Genomic DNA, 22,522 nt, shown 5'->3' with positions numbered 1-22,522 from the left:
GATCCCCTTGTCTGATGCCTCTATTAATATTAAACCTCTTCGAAGTCCCAAATGGTAATGATACTGAACTATTTATGTCTTTATATAACATTTCTATTACTTTAACAAATTTATGACCAAAACCAAAAAATTTCAATGTATGTAAAATAAAATTATGTTCTACAGTATCGAATGCCTTGTAGAAGTCAAGAAATAAAACAAACCCATCCTCTTTAATTAAATGTCCATAATCAATTAGATCTAAGACAAGTCTAATGTTGTTATGAATTAGCCTTCCTTTAATAAAACCAGACTGCGTTTCACTTATAACTTGATTCAATCTAAATTTCAATCTATTAGCTATAGCAGATGTAAGAATTTTATAATCCACATTGAGTAGAGTAATCGGCCTCAAATTCTCAATAATTCTTTTATCTTTGTTTGCCTTTGGAATAAGAATAATTAAGCCCTGTTTCATAGTTGTAAGTAAAGTATTCGAATTAAAACACTCTTTTAATGCTGCAAATAACAACTGTTTTATATCCTCCCAAAAAAATTTGTAGAAGTTAGTAGTCAACCCATCCTGACCAGGAGACTTACCCAAACACATTTTTTAATAGCTGCTTCAAGTTCCTCTAGCTTCAAATCCTCATCACACATTTCTTTAAATTTAATATCTATCTGTGGGATATAATCTTTAACCTTTTCTAGAAATTGATTAGCATTATTTTCAGAATATGATGAAGAATAAATATTACTATAAAATGAATATATTTCCTCAGATATCAGTTTAGAATCCGTAATTATTGTATCCTTAATAACTAAAGTATGAATTGCATTACTTTGCTGTCTCCTCTTTTCTAATTGACAAAAGTAAGCTGTGTTCTTCTCTCCTTCTTCCATCCATTTTGCCCGAGACCTTACAAAAGCTCCTTGTGCTTTCATTACATACATGCTGTCTAATTTAGCTTGAAGAGTGATTAATTTTTCCACATCTTTAACCTTATCATGTGTGTTACAGCAATCATTAATTTCCTGAATTATTCCTAATTCTTTTTGCAATATATCGCTTCTCTTTTGTTTACCAAACCGAATTGAAATTTCCCTTGTTTTAAATTTAAAATACTCCCATTTAATCCCACTGGAATTTAAAGAGAAATCATTCTCAACCTCACTAATTAGGTTTCTAATTTGACTACAATAAACTTTATCCTTTAAAAGTTCTGCATTGAACTTCCAATAGTCTTTCTTAGTAGTATTTTTTCTTACTGGTGTCAAAGTTAATGAAATCAAACAGTGATCTGTCAATGGTGCAGCAGAAATTAAAACCTGGTTCGCAAGCTCCAGATATTCCTCAGTTATGAGCCAAAAATCTATTCTTGACCTAGATGACCCATTAGGTTTAACCCAAGAGAACTGATTGGTATTAGGATTCTTGACTCTCCATACATCTATAAGAGAGTTAACTTGGCAAAATTCCTGAATAATACTATTAAGACGATGACTTGTAAAACTAGAAGAAGATCTATCCATCCATTCATCAGGTGCCAAGTTAAAATCACCTCCAATTAGTACCAAATTTGTATTGAATTTCAATTTAAATTGTAAAACAACCTCTGTTAGATCGGATAATAAAGACTTGTTTTGCCCAGCACTATTATAGCCATACACATTCACTATAATAACAAAAATACCTTCACTGTTAATCACAGCAGTAAGCCAATGACCATTATCATCAGACTGAAAAGTCACAACCTTCCCAGGACAATTGTTGAGGCATATGGCGACACCTGCTGATCGATTAGAGCCATGACTGAACAAGATTGTGTCTCCCCACTGTATTTTCCAAAAAGCTTCATCTTCAACAGTAGAATGAGTCTCTTGAAGAAACAAAAACTGTGAGTTCTGCCCCTTAGCAAACAAAAAAATAGCTTTCCGTTTTACTTTGTCCTTTAGACCCCTTGCATTCAGTGAACAAAAAGATAAACTAGATTTTAGTGAAAACATGTTCCACTGGAACTCACAGTGAACAAAGAAGAAATGTCACAGAACAGTCAGTATAGAATCGAAAGAAGAAGAAAAAAACTTGCAACGCAAAAAGAGTCTCTGAATAATAATCTTTTCCCTTATTCAAAGCTTTCATCATCCTGGAAAAATTTGCTTTCCCTCAATGAAAGCCAATGGACCCCGAAAGTACGCCATCGGTCTGAGACTGCCTCATGTCCGCATCCAGACTGTTGGAGGGACACTTCATGGTTCAAAGTTGCGGCAGTCATGATGACCGATCACATGGCGTCATCATCATTTTTTTTCATATTTTTAAAATTATTACAACAAAAGATTTACAAATAAAACAGAATACAATCTCTACAAACTATAGTTGATTTTTAAACAACAAGGGAATAATGAATTAAATATATTACAAACGCATGAGAGAAATAAGGGGAAACGAGAGGGTAATATAAACATAAAAACGAACAGGCCTATTAAATACAAAGCAATAAGCACAAATTCTAGGAGTTTAAACATAACTCTAGGCTAATACTTCTTGTTTGAGTATGCTTAAAAGGGTTTTCATTTATTTACATTTATAGATATAAAACTTTCCAATATATGTAAAACCCAAAACAAGGTATTGATTAAGTCTTGAACTATGATTAAGATTATTTTGGATAATGAAAGCATTTTCAAAAAACCACCTTACATCAAAAAGATTGAACAAAAGGACATTCCTAAAATAAGTGATCTACACTTTAGGTAGACGTTTCCCAGAAAGACCAGGAATAAACGGCTAGACAGGAAATAAAATATATATATATATTTTAGAATCCTAAAAATCGTCTTATAATTATTTAATAAAATAGTTCTTTAAATTAATTTGTTAAGAAACCTTTAGGGTGGCAGGATCAATGATGATAATTATTTTATTTTAAGTCTGTATTTTAATAATATTAATATTTTAATTAATATTAAATTATTTTAATTAATATTTGGGTTATTTACTAAAATATATAATTTAAATCATTTATGGAGCTGAATGTAGTAAATAGTCTGTATAAAAAGGTCGAAAATAAACCTATGCAAACAAACTAGACTTTATAACCAGATTATTTAACAAAACATGATTACTGCAGTAAAACATTTGTAGTCTTTTAATAAGCATAATGTGTACAAAATGGTAAAAAAAAAGTTGTTTGTTTTGAAATTTGTGAGACAGAAGTTGTCCAATAATAAACCCGAAACACACGTGGTTGTTGTCATGCAGTGAACTCAGCCAATCGTGTAATTTCGGTGTCATCAGAGCTTGTGCAGTCGCTCTTCAGATGCTGCAGGGCCTAAATCAGTCGTCTGGAGTGCTGTCGCGGTTTTGATGCCACATGTGACAATCACGTGGCGTCGGCGCAGCATCAATCCGGACAAAATTTCTAACCAGCATGCACTGCTTTAGACAGATTTTGATCGATCTGTGCAGCACTGCATAAAGTCGAATGCACCTTTTGTCTTTAACATGACATAATCACCCCAGGGTTGCAAATTAAAAATAAAATAATAATAATAAAATCTAAAGGCTAATAGATTTTATTTGCATGTTGTTTTTTAATGATTATTACTACCATGTTAGCATTGTTAATATTAACAACTACTTTGTTCTTCAGTAAGTTATGGATAAAACATGATAATTCTAATAGTTTATTAAAATTGATTAGATTTTTGGAAATCATCAAGCGACAACAAACTAACATAAAAATGCAAGTAAACATTGGATATTTTTTATCCTCCAATAATATATTTTAATAAGATGATATTTAAAAATCTCAAAAAAGTTCTGTAACAATATATTTGATACATTTTAACATGATTTATTTAACGATATATGTAGGGATAATTAAACCGAAGTTGATTCAGTACAGAAAATTTTCAAATCTTTATTGACAACCACTTTGCAAGTTGTTTACTTTCTAAGAATCATATTTCACAAAAAAGAAATCAAGATTTTACAGTAAAAAGATGTGTGCATGATCTGAAGATCGACATTTTAAGACTAAAAGCTCTTTTACAAGCTAAAAACTTAAAAAAGTACAACAGGTTTTTCAACAAAGTTTTGATCATGTTGATAATTTAGAGCTCTTAAATCAAAAATCCATAACGCACAATGGTAATAAATCATAATCTTTAATAATGAACATTATGAACAGAAAATGTGTTTTGCAAATACTTGTATCGGTAACAATGCTGAAAACATAATCTCATGGAATGTTATATTACATCTAATCTACAAACATCCTGAGCAGATATTAAGACTAGCATATCACAACCTCTTTAGCATTGGTCCAGTTTTAATCTAACAAAAGGAAACCGGTCAGACAATTCACCCCTGAATTACATCTCTCTTTTTAAACGACGCTCATTTAAAAGTATTCTAGTGTGTCTTAGTGTATTTGGTTTAGATGTTCTCTGGTTAGTAACAAATCTGGAGCAAACAAACAAATAAAAGGCATGAGAAATTGTGTCCCATATTTACAGCAAGCCATATATATTCCTGCTAAACATATTTACCCAATAGTTATCCTCAAGTCATTATTATAACTCACAGTTGCTGTAGATATAATAATTGTTTTAGGAATACAGTGATACGAAATTCAATTTATAAACATGTGACGTGGTAATTAAGGTCACGGTGATGTACATGAAATGACATGGATGTTCATCAGACAAAACAAGTGACGGCAACAAAACTAGGTCATGGTTTGGATCCGCTCTAATCCTTCTTTTTGTCCTTGACTTCCTCGTCATCCGTGTACTCTGTAGGTTCTTCTCCAGGTTTGAGAAGCTTCCCAATGTAATCGTACTTCTCTGTGGAGGAAAATAATAGCTTTTACTCCACATCAGCGGCCTGTTCCACAAAGCTGGTTTGGGTTTAGTTTGAGCAAACTCTACATTTTTGGGCCCAAGAATGTGGGTTGGTTTTGATGGGTGCTTGTTTGGTAACTTGTGCTACATGGCTAACATGCTCCATAGCAGGTGGGCTAATCCATGAAGCTGGATTAGCTGGTAAAGTTTCAGTTTAGTTTGCACCAATTCTGGGTTTTACGTACCATGGAGGTAGCTCAGCTGCTCCTTATTACCATGGCAACAAAGAACAATTAAATTTTAGCTTAAATTCATGCTACGTAAAACCCAAGATTGGTGCAAACTAAACCAAAACTTAGCCAGCTGATCCATCTTCATGGTACAGGCCCCTGTTCTGGAGCAAGTTAAATATTCAGAACTTGCTCAAACTATACCTGAACTTAACCTAAACTGGCTTTGTTCTAAGTTAGAGAATGCAAACCAAACTGGAGCTCTGAGTAAAGCTGTGAGTTGCTGTGAGCAAAGTGACAAATATATCGGATTCAATAAGCCCACTCTCAGTTCCCATGGATCTTTTTTGTTCCAAATTAAAGCCTTTTCACACCAAAAGTATCTTTGTTGCTATTAATGATATGAATTACATTTATTTATACTTAGTTCAAAACTATTTGAATGTGTTATATTGTCAACTAATACCAATAACGGCTTTAAATTAACATTAATTCACATTTGCTGCTAAAATTGAGGCATTTGTGAATCTTTAAAAAAAAGTAGATGGATATAATATCCTCTTCAAGTTGCCCTCTTAAACTTTTGCTGCATCAGCAATGTTTATTTATGCCTTGTAAATGTGTTTAAACTCATTATACTTCTGACAATGATCTCTTTTAAACTTCAACAGAAAAGTGAATTGCGCTGACTTTCCCTTGAGAAATCATTAAAATGATTGGCTGTTCACAATTTCAGGTGCATGCTGAGTTTATCACAAACTAAGTTAACACAGACAGTTCAAATAGAGCATTGTGAAAACACCTTAACCTATAAATTAATTTTAATTCATATAATCATTAGCAACAAAAATACTTTTGGTGTGAAAAGGCTCTAATTTGGAGCCAAAAATATGCATGGGGACAAAGATTGGCTTTATAGGATCAGATTTCTTTGTCACTTTCCTCACAGCTGGTTGGTCCAGTTTGGGTTTGCATTCTCTAACCCAAAACAAAGCTGATTTGTGTTTAGTTCAGGTTTAGTTTGAGCAAACTCTGAATTTTTGGGTTTAAAAAGGTGGGTTGGTTGGCTTGTGCTACATTCATAACTTGCTCTAGAACAGGGCCTTGTGCCATGAAGCTAGATTAGATGGCTAGCCAGTTAAGTTTCAGTTTAGTTTAAACCAATTCTGGCTCAGCTGCTCCATAATATTATTGCAACAGAGACTGATAAAAAGTCAAGGTGCATTTTTGTTATCTAAAACCCAGGATTGGTGCAAAATTAAACTTGTTCAGCTAGTTTTGTATAACAGGTCTCTAGCGCAGAAAATCAAATGTGCAAAATGTGAAGTGTCCTTCAACTCACGTGTAAACTGGGTCTCCCACTCGCTCAGGCTCTCCTGCTGCATGGCATTGAGATCGGAGAGATCATCATGAGTGTCTTTCAAGGCCTCTTTCTCCAAACAGAATGTAGCCAGGCCTCTGGATGCATCCTTGCCCGCGAAGACCCCGTAAGGGCCCTCTGAAGGTGAACAAAATGAGTGTTAGTGCTCTCCAAGTATATTACCAAATAAATGTGGTAGGTATGTAAAAGAGGAAAGATATCCAAAGACGTATTTTCACGTGTCAAAGAAATCTGTGTATTTGAAACTAATGAGGATCGCACAAGTCAATGATTTACTTTAATTATTTAGCACCTGACATGGTTACTGTTTCAAAGTAATTCAAATGTTTCTTAAAGTAAAATATGTTGTGATCAATAGTAGAAAACAGTTGTTGTTTTCCCCCAGACATTTAAAAAGAACAAGTTATAAGAGCAGTAATCACAATACTGTGACACCGTGATATTCCGGGATATATCCTTGGTTATCATACTGTCAGAAACTTATATCTGCCCATGCCTAATATGTGGTATGGTTATCTTGGATAAAGAACTGTTTCTGTGCCTAGTGGACATCTGAAGTATCTAGTCAACCTTTATCCGAGTTTAGTTAATCATACACTGATGACCAGCAGATTTGGCATTGCAAAAGTGAGCACAAAAGCTACTAAAAGAAAGAAAACACCTTAACAGCGTTTTGGTGCCTACATGTAAACACAGAAACACTCCTGTAGGTTGCGTGACATCTCAACTAGTTACCATGATTGTCTTTAAGTGTTTAGCGGTTATGACTAGGCATAAAACATGCAACACAAAGGGGCGTGTCTGTAATTAAATCAATGCTGTTAAAAAAACACAATAGATTATGCACGCGCAATTTTAAACAGTTCCTCCTAAAAAGCAAAACAAACAAATACACGCAGCTGAGATAAGTTTGAAATCAGATTCTCGATTGAGATATTTAAGTTAATACCTGGTCCGTAGAATTTCTTGCCTCTTGTAACATCAAACACTTTCCCGTTGACAGCCATCAGGATTCTTGGGTTTTTCAGCCCATCGTACTCCTGCAGATCTGCTAAAGTGAAATCTCTTTTCTTGAGTTTGGGCAGCGTCTCCTCAACCGGGCCATAGTCTGCAGGCTTGTCTCCGCGTATGATTTTGTAAAGTAGGAACAAACAAAGACATAGCAAACTGATGTTCAATGGCGACGTGAAAATTTCCTGAAGGATTCCAGAAGTTTGCTCGACTGCTTCTTCTGCCATTTCGATTCTGATACTGCGTGAGAACATCGAGACTCGACGTCGACTGCAGCTGTGCACCAATCACAGAAGCCAAAAACACACAATGGTGAGATGCCAGCCAATCAGATTCGAGGGGGATGTTCTGGGGTGTGTAGTTTTTGCGATGGGGTTAAAGTTAACTGTAATCTGTGAAGAATCTAGGAAACTATCATTTTTTTTTACCTCAAATTTATCTGAGGAGATTATTTAACGGTAAATATATATAGAACTCATTGATTTCTGATTTCTGATTGAAAGTTACGTTTGCATATCCGAGTATTTATTTTAAAGTGTCTGAAAACCCGCATTAAATCCCTTTCAGACACACCCCTTTATGTCATAACACCCAATCTATGCAATGTATTGTAATGTAGATATCACGTAACCATGTTAAAGGTCATGTTAAAGGTTAGACTCATAGACTGTAAAATATATGTTATGTAGTCTAAATGAGGATTTAATTAATGTTAAACAAAATATGTGAGAAATGAGCCATATGGTCTCAAACTCAATTCCTGGAGGGCTGCAGCTTTGCACAGTTTTCCTCCAACCCCTGGTTGGGGTTAAACTATACAGAGCCCTGACCCTCCAGGAAATGAGTTTAAGACCCCTGTTTTAAAATAATCTAACTAACTGTGGCTATAAATGATGTTGTCATATTATTGTGACAAATGTATTATTGTATAATACTGTAATGTATCAATAATATAATAGTAATAATGTATCATTGTATAACACTGCAAAATGCTATTAAAATGTCTCTGGTAAATATGTGTAATATGAGGCTGAAACCATAGGCTGAAACGCATTTCAAGGTCCCTCCGCATTTACAGCACCCCGTTGTTCCTGATACGTCCAGTAGAGGGCATCAACATCTAATTTAAAATTTTGTTTTAATGTCTATGATAGAAGGTGGTTGGGTTTAGTGGAGGGTTGGGTTGGGGCCATATTAGTCTATGGGCTATATACACTAAAAATGCTGGGCTCTACACAATCGGTTTGTGTTGAGACAACATGTAGAAATTAAGTTACCTTATTTGTTCTTTTACCAATTCAAGGGGATTGAACCAAAACAATTAAATTGTTCCAAAGAAGTTAGAGATTGTGTTGCTTCAGATCATATTAAAATAAGTAGCTTAAACAAACAGCAAACCTATATTTTTTTGGTGTAATAAGGCAAGGGGTCCTCCTAGAATTGTGATCCCAGAAATGTGTGCTTGAAACGGCAGCCTCTCCAGTTATGCAGGAACCGGCAGGAACACACTAGTTCGTCCTCCAGACAGCAGGTGGCGGGATAAAATGTTAAGTGGATTGTTTCATTCCTCAATGGAAGAGAGAAGAGCAATGGGAAAAACAAAACACAGCAGTGCTAAAGTCCAGTGACGTGGCCGCAAATACAGAAGAGAAGCAGAGCAGCAGGTTGAGTATGTCATGTCCGTATTTCATACATTTTAATATTAACAAATGACATTAATAGTGCTCAGCTCGCTGGAATTCGACTAATGATAATAAAAGTTAGCTTAGCGTGCTAATGTGACAGTCATGTACAGTACATGTTTATTGGACTAGGATGCACTTCAGCATCAAATATAACAGCTGTTCTTGTGGATCGTGGCTTTTTTAAATCTTTAAATTTAAATCTTTAGTTTCAATGTGTGATGCAGGTTGTGTAACGTTGTGCTGTATTGAAGTCAGTTTTGTACAGAATAATATATCATAAAGCTACCCTTTTCACTCAAAGTAAGTGCTGATGTATTAATTTGTCTATTTCAGGAGACTGGTATGTGTTAAGATGTCTGATAACGAAGGCTCCCCAAGTGACCAAACAGAGAAATCAATGGACCAGGAGCCCACAGTGGCACCACCACATCACAGAGATGTGACTGATGGATCCGATGTAGCACCAACCGGAAAAACCAGGAGAAGACCTGAGCAGAAACCTCCAGCAGAAGAGCAGGAGACCCCCGAGACACAGCAGACAACAACAAGTGCTTTAGATGTAAGCTTTCACCATATGGATACTGATATTATTAATATTTATTAATATTAGTAATCTTCTGGTATTCCTCAGATTATAAAAAGGAATATACTGTATTTTGTTTTAGTGGTAATAACTTTGTAATATTTTGCATTTTGAGTGGATTTTCTGGCACTAGATCAGTGTTTGAATCCAAAGCTCTCCCATTGTCCATTGACTTTTCTAGTCTAACAAAATTGTACATTTCTATATTACAAAAAAGTTTCAATTAGCAATCTCTTATGTCATGAGCAGGTTTTCAATAATTTGGGATTCTTGGTTCATTAAAAAAGAAATGTGGCGAGGGGAATTTGAAATATAATATTATGTAATCTTTTGTGTTTCAATATGTAATTGAAAAATATATTTGTCATTATGAAAGACAAAATTTTGTGGACAATTTGTACATTGTACCATCCGTATTTTATTTTCCCCATTCATTTCCTATTGTAATCTTTTCCAGTAAAAAATGTCAGCGATTTAATTTGTATTTTTTATAGACCACCAATTAGTCTTTTTTAAATAATTATTATTTAAAAATAATGCAAAAGTATGACTGAAGACTAGGGATGCTCTGATTGATCAGCTGGAGATTGGTATCGACCAATAATCACATTTAATGACTCGATTGGTACTCGTTGATCTGGCCGATCTCATGAAGTGATCACAAGTGTTTGTATATGCGTTTACATGCAGAGGAAGACACACATGCACACCTGAGTTATATATACAGCAGCTACTGCATGTATTTAGGCCTTTTTAAATTCAGTATAAGAACTAAAAGTTCTGTTTTTGATAATATTGCAAGTTCATCAAAACCTGGCTGGAAATATTAGATAAATAAAAAAAAAACTTAAAAAGGCTATTTTTAACTTGTAAATAAGTAAATAATTTACTTAATTTACTTATTGCAATAAACAGTAATTTATAGAACTATTTTCTTTCAGCAAGTAATGGATTTATAGGTATGAATTTTAACTTCTTATGCATCAAAAATGCTTTTCTTTTCAAACTTTTTCTTGATTAAGATATGTTGAATTCTTCTTTCATCATTTGCAATGTTTCCAAATTGCATTGTTTGTACATTTTATTATTATGTTCTGTAAAGCTGCTTCTGACCATGACATGTCCACACATGTCATACTTGAAGAGAAAATGTGCTTTAGGCTTTATAAAGCTTGAAGCATTAGAATCTGTACTCTGTATTGGCTGATCACCATGACAAGGCATCGGTACTCTGTATCGGCTGCAAAAATCCTGATCGGAGCATCCCTACTATAGACCATTAGTGAACTCATAATGATATAACTTCTCTATTAGTAAACAATTTTCCCCCCATCAGGCCTCCATGGAGACGACTGTGTCCCAGGGTGGCTGGGGTTACTGGGGCAGCTGGGGCAAATCTATACTCTCCACTGCTACTGCCACTGTGGCCACTGTCGGTAAGACACACACAACCCTTTCCATTTTATTCTGTATAAAGATACTCTAGCTGAATACAGAAAAAAACAAGCAAACTGATAATTATCACCACACTTCCCCAGTTTAGGGACTATATTTGGAATTGCAAACACTTTTTATTTTTATAAAATATTATGTTTAAATATGCAAATGAGCATTTATTAATTAAAAAATGAACTATTTTGAATACATTTCCAGCATAGAAAAATCTGAACATTGGATGAAGTTCCCATACAGTAGGTTAGACCTGAGTCAAGCCAATCCAGTTCCAGTTATATCAACATAATCCTTTAAAAATTTGTTTTAATCACTCTTTAAATCAGGAAATACTGGGAAACTTTAATTGTCACAGTTTTTTGTAAAATAAAATATTGTATATAAACAGATAAATTATGTATAAACATATCGCTTAGTAAAAACCTTATAAAGAATATATAATTCAATATAGAAATGATTTAATATAGTTCAGTATAGAAATAAGTATAATTTAATATAGAATTGAATAAATATAATTCAATATAGAAATGAATGAATATAATTCAGTATAGAAATGAATCAATATAATTCAGTATAGAAAAGAATAAATATAGTTCAGTATAGAAATGAGTAAATATAATTCAGTATAAAAATGAATAAACATTATCAATACTGAAATCATTCATTCATTCTTTTTCTTTTCGGCTTAGTCCCTTTATTAATCTGGGGTCGCCACAGTGGAATGAACCGCCAACTTATCCAGCATTTGTTTTATGCAGCAGATGCCCTTCCAGTTGCAACCCATCACTGGGAAACACATACACACTTATTCACACACGCATACACTACGGACAATTTAGCCTACCCAATTCACCTGTACCGCATGTCTTTGGACTGTGGGGGAAACCGGTGCACCCGGAGGAAACCCACGCGAATACAGGGAGAACATGCAAACTCCAAACAGAAATGCCAACTGACCCAGCCGAGGCTCGAACCAGCGACCTTCTTGCTGTGAGGCGACAGCACTACATACTGTGCCACTGTGTCGCCCCTGAAATAATTAAATATAGAAATAAATAAATATATTTCAGTATAGAAATAAGTAAATATTATTAGGTATAAAATAAATAAATATAATTCAGTATAGAAATTAATAAAGTTGTGAAATTCGGTGTATGTAGGAAAACTGGGATAAAGACAATAAACGTATATAAAATAAACTAAAATAAAGGATATTTATGGCTCAGTATGGGAGAAAACACTTCATTCATTTATTCGTCAGAATGAACACTAAGGCCAATTTAGTTTATTCAATTTACATATAGTGCATGTCTTTGGACTGTGGGGAAAACCAGAGCACCCGGAGGCAACCCGCACTGGGAGAACATGCAAATTCCACACAGAAATGCCAACTGACCCAGCTTGGACTTAAACCAGCGGCCATCATGCTGTGAGGCGACAGTGCTAACCACTGAGCTACTGTGTCGCCCAGGAGAAAAAAACTTAAAGGGTGTATATAAAATCTACTAATTGGAAATTGCTAGTGTGACAAAAGGAATACCTAAAATGTATTTTGCAAAAAAGCACTTTGTGTACATTATGCATATTTTACAAAAAGCCCAAAATCTCAAAATTGACAGGTGCATAAAACTTTTTTGCCTACAATCACCGCTTAAAGGGATAGTCAAAAATAAAAATTCTGTCATTATTTACCCACCCCCATGTCGTTCTAAATCTTTGAGTCCTTTATTCATTTTTGGAACATAAATTATGCTATTTTGGATAAAATCAGAGAGCTCTCTGATGCTCTGAATTTGAGTGTCTGGAGGGTCAGAGAGAGTTTATCCAAAAGATAATTTATATTCCGAATATTAAGGTCTCTGGAGTTTGGAAGTGATTAACCTTTTTTTTAATCAGCTTTGTTTGTATATCATGTATATCATGTATATCATACACTCCAATTTTTGTCTAAGGCCAAGGCTTGACCCAGGTCATTGAGAAGGCAGAGTCGTCTTTAGGAATTCCCAGTCCTGAGGAGCTAAAAGCCCAAGTGGAGGAGGAAAAAACTGATGGTAAGGATGTGCAGTTTCATTGAACTGCTGTTCTTGGTATTGTATATCCACAGTGTTAATGTTTCTGTCTTGTGTCTGCAGATTCAGAAAGCTCAGAGGCAGTTAAAGATGAAGGCGAGAAGATGTATGGAATGGGCGGAGCAATGGGAATGATCTCCTCCAGCAGTATGGGAATGTTGTCGTCTTTAACTACTGTGGTTCAGAGTACGGTAAGAGCAAGTTAAGTCTTGCAGAAAAGTCTGCATCTATTTTGGGAATCCCTATTTGTTTTACTTGTGAATAATTGTAGTTTTTTTTTAAGGAAAACTAATGATTGACTTAGGCAGTAGATTGCCTCAAGGGTGTTTCAAGATGTCATATGGGCATGGACGTAGATTTAGCATGGACAGAGGGGACTTGTCCCCACCAATATAGACTAACTATTGAAATGTCCCCACCAATAATTTTAATTCACTTAAAAAAATTGTGCCGTCAATATTAACCTAGACATGCTGAAAGGGTTAAATCTCATCTCTCATCAAGTCGCACAGCCCCCAAACACATATGAACATCGTGATTGGATGAGACTTTCCCTGCTGTCATGTGAAAGGCTGTAGCTGCGTTCAGATGTAGCAGCGCCAAAAGCTGTGCAGGAGAATTTCCCGTGCAAGAATGAAGTGTGTGATGTGTGACACACACAAATGAGGATGGCAGCTGCAAAAAAAAAAAAAAAAGGTGGACAGGAGCTTTTTTTAATGAAAAGTGTAAGTCACAAGTTCCAAGTTCGCTACTAGGGAGGGAGTCCATCATGATAATGCCGTTAATGCTCGTGTTTTTCCCCACTTTAATGCACATTCTGTCATTATAGCAGACTGATATGGTCTGTGAATAATATGCCCTCAAAACTAACTGCGGAACTGCATGTCCAATTTCGGTTGAAACAATTTGTCAGAAAAACAACAGCTTTATTGCTCCATCTTTTATTAATACTGATATATGAGACATATTTCATTTGCACTATGGCTAAAATAAACTAAAGTCTTTATTAATTTTTTAAAATTTATTAGTTAATAAGCTTTCTTTTAACATTACATGATCAGGCCTGTAGCCAGCTTATAAAAGGGGTGGTTATTGTTTTTCTGAAAACAGGCCCACTTTGGCTACAGGCCTGACTATTTAATGTAACTTAAAGAGCCCATATTTTACATTAAAAAGGGTCATATTTCGGTTATGTGGGTCTCCAACAATTAAATTTTTTTTTTCAATTCACCTTTATTTGTATAGCGCTTATACAATGTTGATTGTGTCAAAGCAGCTTCACATAAAAGGTCATAGTAAATAGGAACAGTGTAGTTCAGTTTGTAGTGTTTAAGTTCAGTTCAGCTTAGCTCAGTTCAGTGTGGTTAATAATCACTACTGAGAGTCCAAATACTGAAGAGCAGATCCAACGATGCGCAGCTCTATAGATCCTGAACCATGCAAGCTAGTGGCGACAGCGGAGAGGGAAAAAAACTTCACTAAATGGCGAAAGTGAAGAAAAAAAACCTTGAGAGAAACCAGGCTCAGTTGGGCACGACCTTTTTAATTTCTCCGCTGGCCAAACATCTTGTGCAGAGCTGCATATGCATGCAAGGTCAAAAAACACTTTCATGGTCTTATAATATGAATTTATTTTTAACTAATTATCCCAGCGACTTCCATATGAATCGTTCAGCGATTCATTTGTTCCCAAAGCTAATCTGCGCTGATAGGACCGATGACAACCTGTTGCGATTGCTCGACAGGGTTCAGCGCGAGACGGTAAAATGCCCAGTGCGGTTTGTCACGCCCCTGGTTCGCTAACATTGGTATAGGATCCAATCGCAGCGGACGCCCGAAACCCGCTTCATAGTAAAACTTACTCAACAGTGTTATTCAGACACCTTACCACCAAAATATGCTAGTTTAACACCAGCATATTGCTCCATTCTTAACTATGACACACATTCAATAATAATCCACACAGCAGCAAAAGCTAAACTATTCTGAACCTTGACCGCTGCACGTGTGTAGGAACAGCTGACGGTGGCCATAGCAACGACAAACGGCAGTGGAACACGAGCTCAAAAACGCATTTAAATCCGTAAACAAAGCGGCACGCGCCGCGTTTCAACATGGCATTAGACGTGATATGTGAAAATAAAGAGTTAACCTTATACAGTACAAGCGGTTACAAGTAACAAAACACAATTAAATACATCATTTGCAAGCTAGAGAAAACAAAGAGGAAGCCATTTACTTACACTTATGAAATGTGTCGTGGGCCAGGTCTGATTTCATTATTATCTTTCATTTTGGAGCTTTTCTCCCTTAGCTGTAACTTTTCTATTTGCAATCATTGCTGTGGCACCTCTTGCATGAAGTGTTATATGCTCTCAGGGCTTACCTGTACTCTGCTTTGCCCAACAATCACATCCCCAACCAGGGGGTTGTAGCGCTCACCAGCGCTCCTCCTCAGCTGCAGCAGGCTGCCTTTGTGCCTAATAAACTGGCCTTATTTTGCACGCACCCCTGGTGTATTGTCTGTCCATTCGTCTCACAAGTCTCATACATCAGTAGTCTTTTCTGATCCTTTATCAAACGAATGAATTGCCCATTGTAAGCATGTAGACTGCTGAATCGCTCCTTTCCCTCACACTTCCAATAATATCCAGGTAAGCATAGCGTCTTCGTGACTCATGATGACTTTAGGATCTGTTTGTGTTTGCTGCTGTGTTAGTGGGTGGGGCCGCAGGTTTAAATTTTCCCGGGTTTATATATATATATATATATACACACACAGTTGAAGTCAGAATTATTAGCCCCCTGTTGATTTTTTTTTTTCAATGGAGAGAAGATTTTTTTTCAACACATTTCTAAGCATAATAGTTTTAATAACTCATTTATTATAACAAATTTATTTGATCTTTGCCATGATGACAGTAAATAATATTTTACTAGATATTTTTCAAAACACTTCTATACAGCTTAAAGAGACATTTAAAGGCTTAACTAAAAAAGTGAAGTTCGTAGACTTTATGGTGGCTTGAGAAAGCGTAGTCTGAAAGTCTGAAGTAGTTTTAAAGTTTAAATCATTAAGGTAGTTTAAGAAGTTTGAAACAGTTGGGATAGATAGATAAGTGCATATGTGTGAGTATGTTTCTGGTATGGATTGGCATGTTTCCTGCTAAAGTGTTTCTAGGGTGTTCTGAGTTGTTACTAGGGCGTTGCTAGGTGGTTGCGAGGGTGTTCTAGGTGGTTTCTGAGGTGTTCTATTTAGTTTAGTTTAAACTTTATTGTCTGTTCTGCTTGACACAGAAAGGAAATTTGTCTTTAACACTGGATTTAAGACAACAGTTGCATGCATACAACAATCAAGTGTTACGATCATTGATGGAAATATGTCTAGGGAATTAAAATAAGTAACATAAAAATGACCAAAGTATAAACTGATGATGAAGATGGCAAGAGAAAACACAAAACAACAAATTAGCACCGCAAAAGATTTATTGCTCCCATAGTATTTACAATATTTACAAACAAAAAGATAAAGTTCAAAACAACCAAGATAAACGGGAGAGGGAACTGAAGTTGCGCTAGCAAATCAAAGAAATAAATATAACAAAAATATTCCCTTAAACTCCTCCCCAATCCACTAAATAAGAAAATAACAATATGAAAAATAAAAGTCTTCAGCGCCAAGTGCCCTGAACTTACACTAACTGAAAAATAGAAATACAAAATTAGCGTACTTCACTAACTAGTGTGTCTATACATCAATAATCCTGCGTGCAAAATATGTATGTCACGTGACTTACTATGTTATTCCAGATCTCCCTTGTCAAAAGTCACAGAAGGTTTTTGAATGGAGCATTAGCAGACTAGAGATGTAAAAACGCACATCAGAACTCTCAAACGAATCTCACTCAAAGTTAACATTAGTAAATCTCACTCAAAGTCAACATTAGTAAATCTCACTCAAAGTCAACATCATTAAATCTCACTCAAAGTCAACATCAGTAACAGCTACAAACGCAAACAGACAACACACCAAAACAACAACAACAGCAGCAGCTGATCTCTCCCCGTTGCCGCTTCCGATTTAAAGGGCTCTGCAATGAGCGTGATTGGCACAGAAAGAAAAGTCGTCCTCACACAGTTGATTAGGATTGGCAGTCCTGTCAGCCAATAGTGCTTCGAAGTAGGTGGTACCTGTGAAAATGACAGGGCCAACAGAGAGAGAGAGAGAGAGAGAGAGAGAGAGAGACTGATAGAGAAAAACAGAATTTTTATACTCGTGACAGTGCATCCGCTAAAACATTGTCAACTCCCTTCTTGTGCCTAATATCCAAGTTGTAACTTTGCAAGAAGAGTGACCACCGTGTCAATCTCTGATTGTGATTATACAACTTTGAAACAAATGTCAGTGGACGTAAAAATGATCAAAATCTGTACATGACATCCAACATATACTTCAAAGTGTTGCAACTCAAAAATTAAAGCAAGTATCTCCTTTTCAATCACAGAATAGTTTAACTGACTCTTGTTAAACTTCCTCGAAAAATAACTTACCGGGTGAGCTATAACCCTGCTCATCATCTTGCAGTAACACAGCACCAGCGCCAACATTACTAGCAACCTCAAGTTTGAATGGGCGATTTAAATCAGGGGCTGCAAGTACTGGTGAACTACTCAACAGTGTTTTCACACTCTTAAATGCATATTGGCATTTTTCATCCCACACAAATTAATTAGAAGCGCTTAAAAGTGAAGTTAGCGGACTAACCACAGACGAGAAAATTCTACAGACGCTTCGATAGTAACCTGCAATTCCGAGAAATCTTCGGAGTTCACACCCAGTCGTAGGAACTGGGAACTTGGATATAGCCTCCACTTGCTTCCACAGGTCGAACTTGACCATGTCCCACTTCTTTTCCCAAATACATTACCCTCGCCTGACCAAACTCACATCTGGTTAAGTTAATATGGTTAAGGGTCAATGAAGCACTTGCAAAACGTTCAAATATGTCACGTAATGACTTCAAATGTTCACTCCATTCTCTGGAATAAACAATAACATCTTCCAAATAAGCGCTACAATTAGGAATACCAGCTAAAACAGTGTTTACTAACCTCTGGAAGGTAGCAGGTGTGTTTCAGAGTCCGAACGCCATGGCCGTATATTGTGCAAATGCATCTGGAGTGATAAAAGCAACAATGTCAGATGCTTTGGGCATCAGTGGTATCTGCCAGTATCCTTTCAGCATGTCTAATTTACTCACAAATTTGGCGTGTCCCACATTATCAACACAATTCTCCATTCTACACTTTTCTAAAATCTGTGCAGAATCTAAAAGATCCATCTGATTTTGGAACTAAAATACATGGAGAACTCAATGGACTAGAGCTAGGCTTAGCAAGACCCATTATCCAACAAATAGTCAACTTGTTGCATAATTGAACGTTTCAAAGAATTTACTCTGTAAGCATGCTGTCAGACTGGGCGAGCATCTTTGACATCAATGTCATCTTGAATGACATTCGTGAGTGTCGGTACATCATTAAACAGACACTTAAATTCAGAAATTAATGTCACAAGATCAAGTTGGTCAACAAGATCAACAAGATCAACAGTCAAGTTTTTAAAATGTGAATCAAGATCTTTTAAAATCTCAGAATTAGACAAACTCATGGTAGACTGAGAAATACTTGGAAACATTAGCTCATCTTCATCAGCAACAGGATTTTCTGTCACAACCGCAACAGAAATAACAGCAGTATCTGTCATTTTCTCAGCATCATCATGTGCCCTGGAATGTTAAAGTTTGAGCATGTTCACATGAAAATTGCGGGTTTTTTGTCTTCGGTCAGGTGTACAGATCACATAATTAGTCTCACTCCATTTTTCTTTCACTTTGTAAGGTCCGAAAAATTTAGCTGACAGTGAAGAACCAGGTATAGGCATGAAAACAAGAACTGCGTCACTTCAGATCAGCGTCATTTCTTTTTGTGCACAGGCAAGTGACTCTCTAGTAATTGAACAAGCCGTCTGCAACCTTGCTCGAAACTTCGTTACAAATTTCAGAACATTAGTTTTCGAACTGTTAGTTTCCATAATTTGGTCTTGTAGAACTTTCAAAGGTCCGCGCAATTGATATCTATAGACCAATTCAGCTGGGCTAAATCCGAGCGACTCCTGAACGCTCTCTCTAATCGCGAACATCAGCATTGGAATACCTTCATCCCACTCATTAACAGTCTGCATGCAATAGTCTGCAGGCTTTCTAGATGGTAAGCGCTGGAGGTGCGATGTGTAATTCCTAAATTTTGCATGAACAGCTTGGACATGAAATTAGTGCCCTGGTCACATTGCACAATTTTAGGCAAACCGAATGTCGAGAAAAACTTAACTAATGCCTTAACAATAACAGGTGCAGTGACTTTTCTTAAAGGAATTGCTTCAGGAAATAGAGTGGCTAAACACATCACTGTTAGCAGAAATTGATTACCACTTTTGGATTTTTTAAAAGGACCTACACAGTCGATAAGGACATGTTCAAATGGATCGCCAAGAACAGGTATAGGTTTTAACGGTGCTGGTGGAACAACCTGATTTGGTTTTGGACAGACATGGCTAGAATGGTAATAGCGAGTTACATCACTTTTCAATCCAGGCCAAAAGAAGTGTTTTAAAATCCGATTGTAAGTTTTCCTTACACCCAGACGACCCGAAAGTGGATGATCATGTGCCAAGCATAACACATGTGGGTGATACAGGGCAGGAACAACAATCTGATAAAAAAATTACAATTCTGCTTTATCAGATGTCGAACACCACTTGCGCATTAACAAGTCGTTGTCTAAAATGTAAGCGCTTTGTTTTGTCTTAGCCAAGTCATGTGAAATTGCAGCATTAAAAAGTGTAGTCAATGTCTCGTCTTCTTTCTGTGCAGTGATTAATTTTCCCGTGTGATTTAACATTTTTTTTTTAAAATTAATTAATTAATTAATTTTTTATTAAAAGCAACAAATTCATGTCAGTTACATCGTGCAAAATCCTCACTTTCTCTGGTTTCTTTTTCTCAAAGTTCAAATTTTCCTCTCCGTTTACGACAGAAGGAAAGAAAGAGTCATTCAATGCAATCTCTTTACGCGACTGCGCGCGAATGACAGCGCACACAGGGAAAACAAGAGGATAGGCTTCACCCACCTCGTCAGATGTGCATTCTGTCGGTTCATCCAGAACTTCTAATAACGGCATGACTTTTCATCCGGCTAAATCATTGCCCAAAATTAAATCTACCCCTTTCATCGGCAGTGAAGAACAAACTGCAACACAGACAAATCCAGAACATAGGTCACTTTTCAAATGCAGATTATGCAAAGGTCTTTTTACACATCCCATTTAAATTCCTTGCACTACTACTCTAGAATGACGTGACGTCTCATCATAAAATTTGATCGCACTTTCAACAATAAAACTCTGCATTGAACCTGTATCACGAAAGTATTGTGATTTTCTTTTTGATCTTCATCAAGACCAGTTAGAGAAATTAACCCTTTAAGAATAAAAGGACGGAACGTCTCCTCCACCTTATCTTTGGAGTTTTCAGCCACATTCTGATAAAAAGTCTTTACAAAACCTACAGGTTTAGCTTGTGATTGTTATTTTCGTTTAAGTTAGGGACAATCGACAACATCATGTCCTTTCACATGGCAATAGAAACAGTTACGTTCATCGCCAACTCTTGGTGCATTATTTTTAGAGCGCACAAACTGTGTGTTAGATAAAATTGGAACGGCAGGTGCATTCTGCACACGTGAGTGAACAAATACGTTCTTGTGAGTCAAAATAAATTCATCAGAGAGAACAGCGGCATGTGACAATGAATTTACCTTTTGTTCGTTAGGATAAACTACCACTTTCTCAGGCAAACAATTCTTGAACTCCTCTAAAAGAACAAACTCACGCAGCGATTTAAAATCTGCCACATCATTAGCTACACACCATTTATCAAAAAGCGTGCCTACAAGTTTACATTTCAGTAACAAAGACCAGAACTCGTTAAACGTATTAAAAGAAGAATTAACTTCAAATTCTCTAAATTGTTGAACAAGCGCAATGTGCTCACTCACATCAAAACTTGAAGTGGATGAAGTCGACACCGGAGATACATTTGAAGAAGAAGAAGAAGCTGGAACTGGCAGAACAGCCTCCGCAGCCTTCTTTGAAGCGTCCAACTCGAGCTGGCGCAGTCTCAGCTACTTATCAGCCTCGATTTCGAGTTTCCGTATCTGCAAACGCAAGTCAAGTTCAGCCTGACGGGTGTGCTCTTGCGCATCATAATAAGGACGTGCCATGCGAACTTTCAGTCGCGCATCATCTCGTGAACCTATAGGGAATAGGGTGACCGGTTCAAACGGCGCCAATCCAACATCAGTATCAACAGCGGCCTCCACCTCTGCTTCTGCATCTGTACTGCCACTACACACATTCTTATCTCCCATATCAAAAGAAGTCACCACCTCATCACTAGGGCTTGCATGATCAGCCGTCTCATCCATTTCAATATTTGGTGTGGTAAGAACATTAAGCTCAACCAACAGCTCTGTTAACTTTTGCTTAATTTCGGCTTTACGATCCTGTCTGTTCACTACCAGTTTAAAATGATCAGCAATCAAAAACAAGTCTTGTTTCCGACAAATGTCAAGCTAAACTTCCCTGGCAATGCAGAGGATTATTTATTCATCTCTAAAATAAAATTTAGAGGATAACTTGGCTAACTAAATCCACAGCTGTTTGTTAACTCTTCTCTGACGGCGCAGAGGGTAACTAGATGTACTGGTTTTTGCGGTTCTTTTATAGAGTAAAAACTCACCAAATCATGGTTGAACTGAGGAGATTGAGTCTGGAGAGAAGTCTGATCTTTCTTGAGCTTGATGTCTCAGTCAGATTTCAGGTAAATTCAACTTTCATCAGGGTTGCAGTCACCAAGTTGTTGGGAATATGTGACCTCAGCTGTTCAACTTTACTTTGCTGGAACTGGAACGATTCCGTCTTGAGAGAAGTCAGATATTTGTTGAAAATGAAGAGTCAAACTTGATTTAGGTGATTTCAGTCTCTATCCGGGTCAACCTGATTTAGGTGATTTCAGTCTCTATCTGGGTCAACTTGATTTAGGTGATTTCAGTTTCTATCCGGGTCAGCGGCACCAAAACTGTTGTGAATTTCTCTAGTCTGGCTCACGGCACCAAACAAGAACTCAGCGTGGCTGGGGCGTCATCGAAAGAAAACTCAACTT

General features: G+C 36.4%; 2 protein-coding genes across 2 annotated transcripts in view; one reads left to right on the top strand and one right to left on the bottom strand.

Moving 5' to 3' along the window:
• Positions 1-4,133: 4,133 nt before the first annotated feature.
• On the bottom strand, positions 4,134-7,710 carry pgrmc1 (progesterone receptor membrane component 1). The gene is made up of 3 exons (XM_056446157.1): positions 7,391-7,710; positions 6,403-6,558; positions 4,134-4,833 (listed from the first exon to the last, which is right to left on the bottom strand). Exons 1-3 carry the CDS (start codon positions 7,704-7,706, stop codon positions 4,739-4,741), a joined length of 567 nt encoding a protein of 188 aa, XP_056302132.1. The 5' UTR covers positions 7,707-7,710; the 3' UTR covers positions 4,134-4,738.
• A 1,302-nt stretch (positions 7,711-9,012) lies between these two features.
• The window catches only part of fam114a2 (family with sequence similarity 114 member A2), a 21,731-nt gene continuing 8,221 nt past the window's right edge, over positions 9,013-22,522 (top strand). Inside the window, exons 1-5 of the mRNA XM_056446889.1 lie at positions 9,013-9,121; positions 9,471-9,696; positions 11,057-11,156; positions 13,125-13,223; positions 13,305-13,432. Coding sequence (XP_056302864.1) covers positions 9,490-9,696; positions 11,057-11,156; positions 13,125-13,223; positions 13,305-13,432 — 534 coding nt within the window. The 5' untranslated portion in view covers positions 9,013-9,121; positions 9,471-9,489. The remainder of the gene's footprint in view (positions 9,122-9,470; positions 9,697-11,056; positions 11,157-13,124; positions 13,224-13,304; positions 13,433-22,522) is intronic.

The sequence above is a fragment of the Danio aesculapii genome, chromosome 21, assembly GCF_903798145.1.
Source record: "Danio aesculapii chromosome 21, fDanAes4.1, whole genome shotgun sequence".
Taxonomy (NCBI): domain Eukaryota; kingdom Metazoa; phylum Chordata; class Actinopteri; order Cypriniformes; family Danionidae; genus Danio; species Danio aesculapii.
Note: the sequence above shows the minus strand (reverse complement) of the source record. Positions and strands in the feature narration are given on the sequence as shown.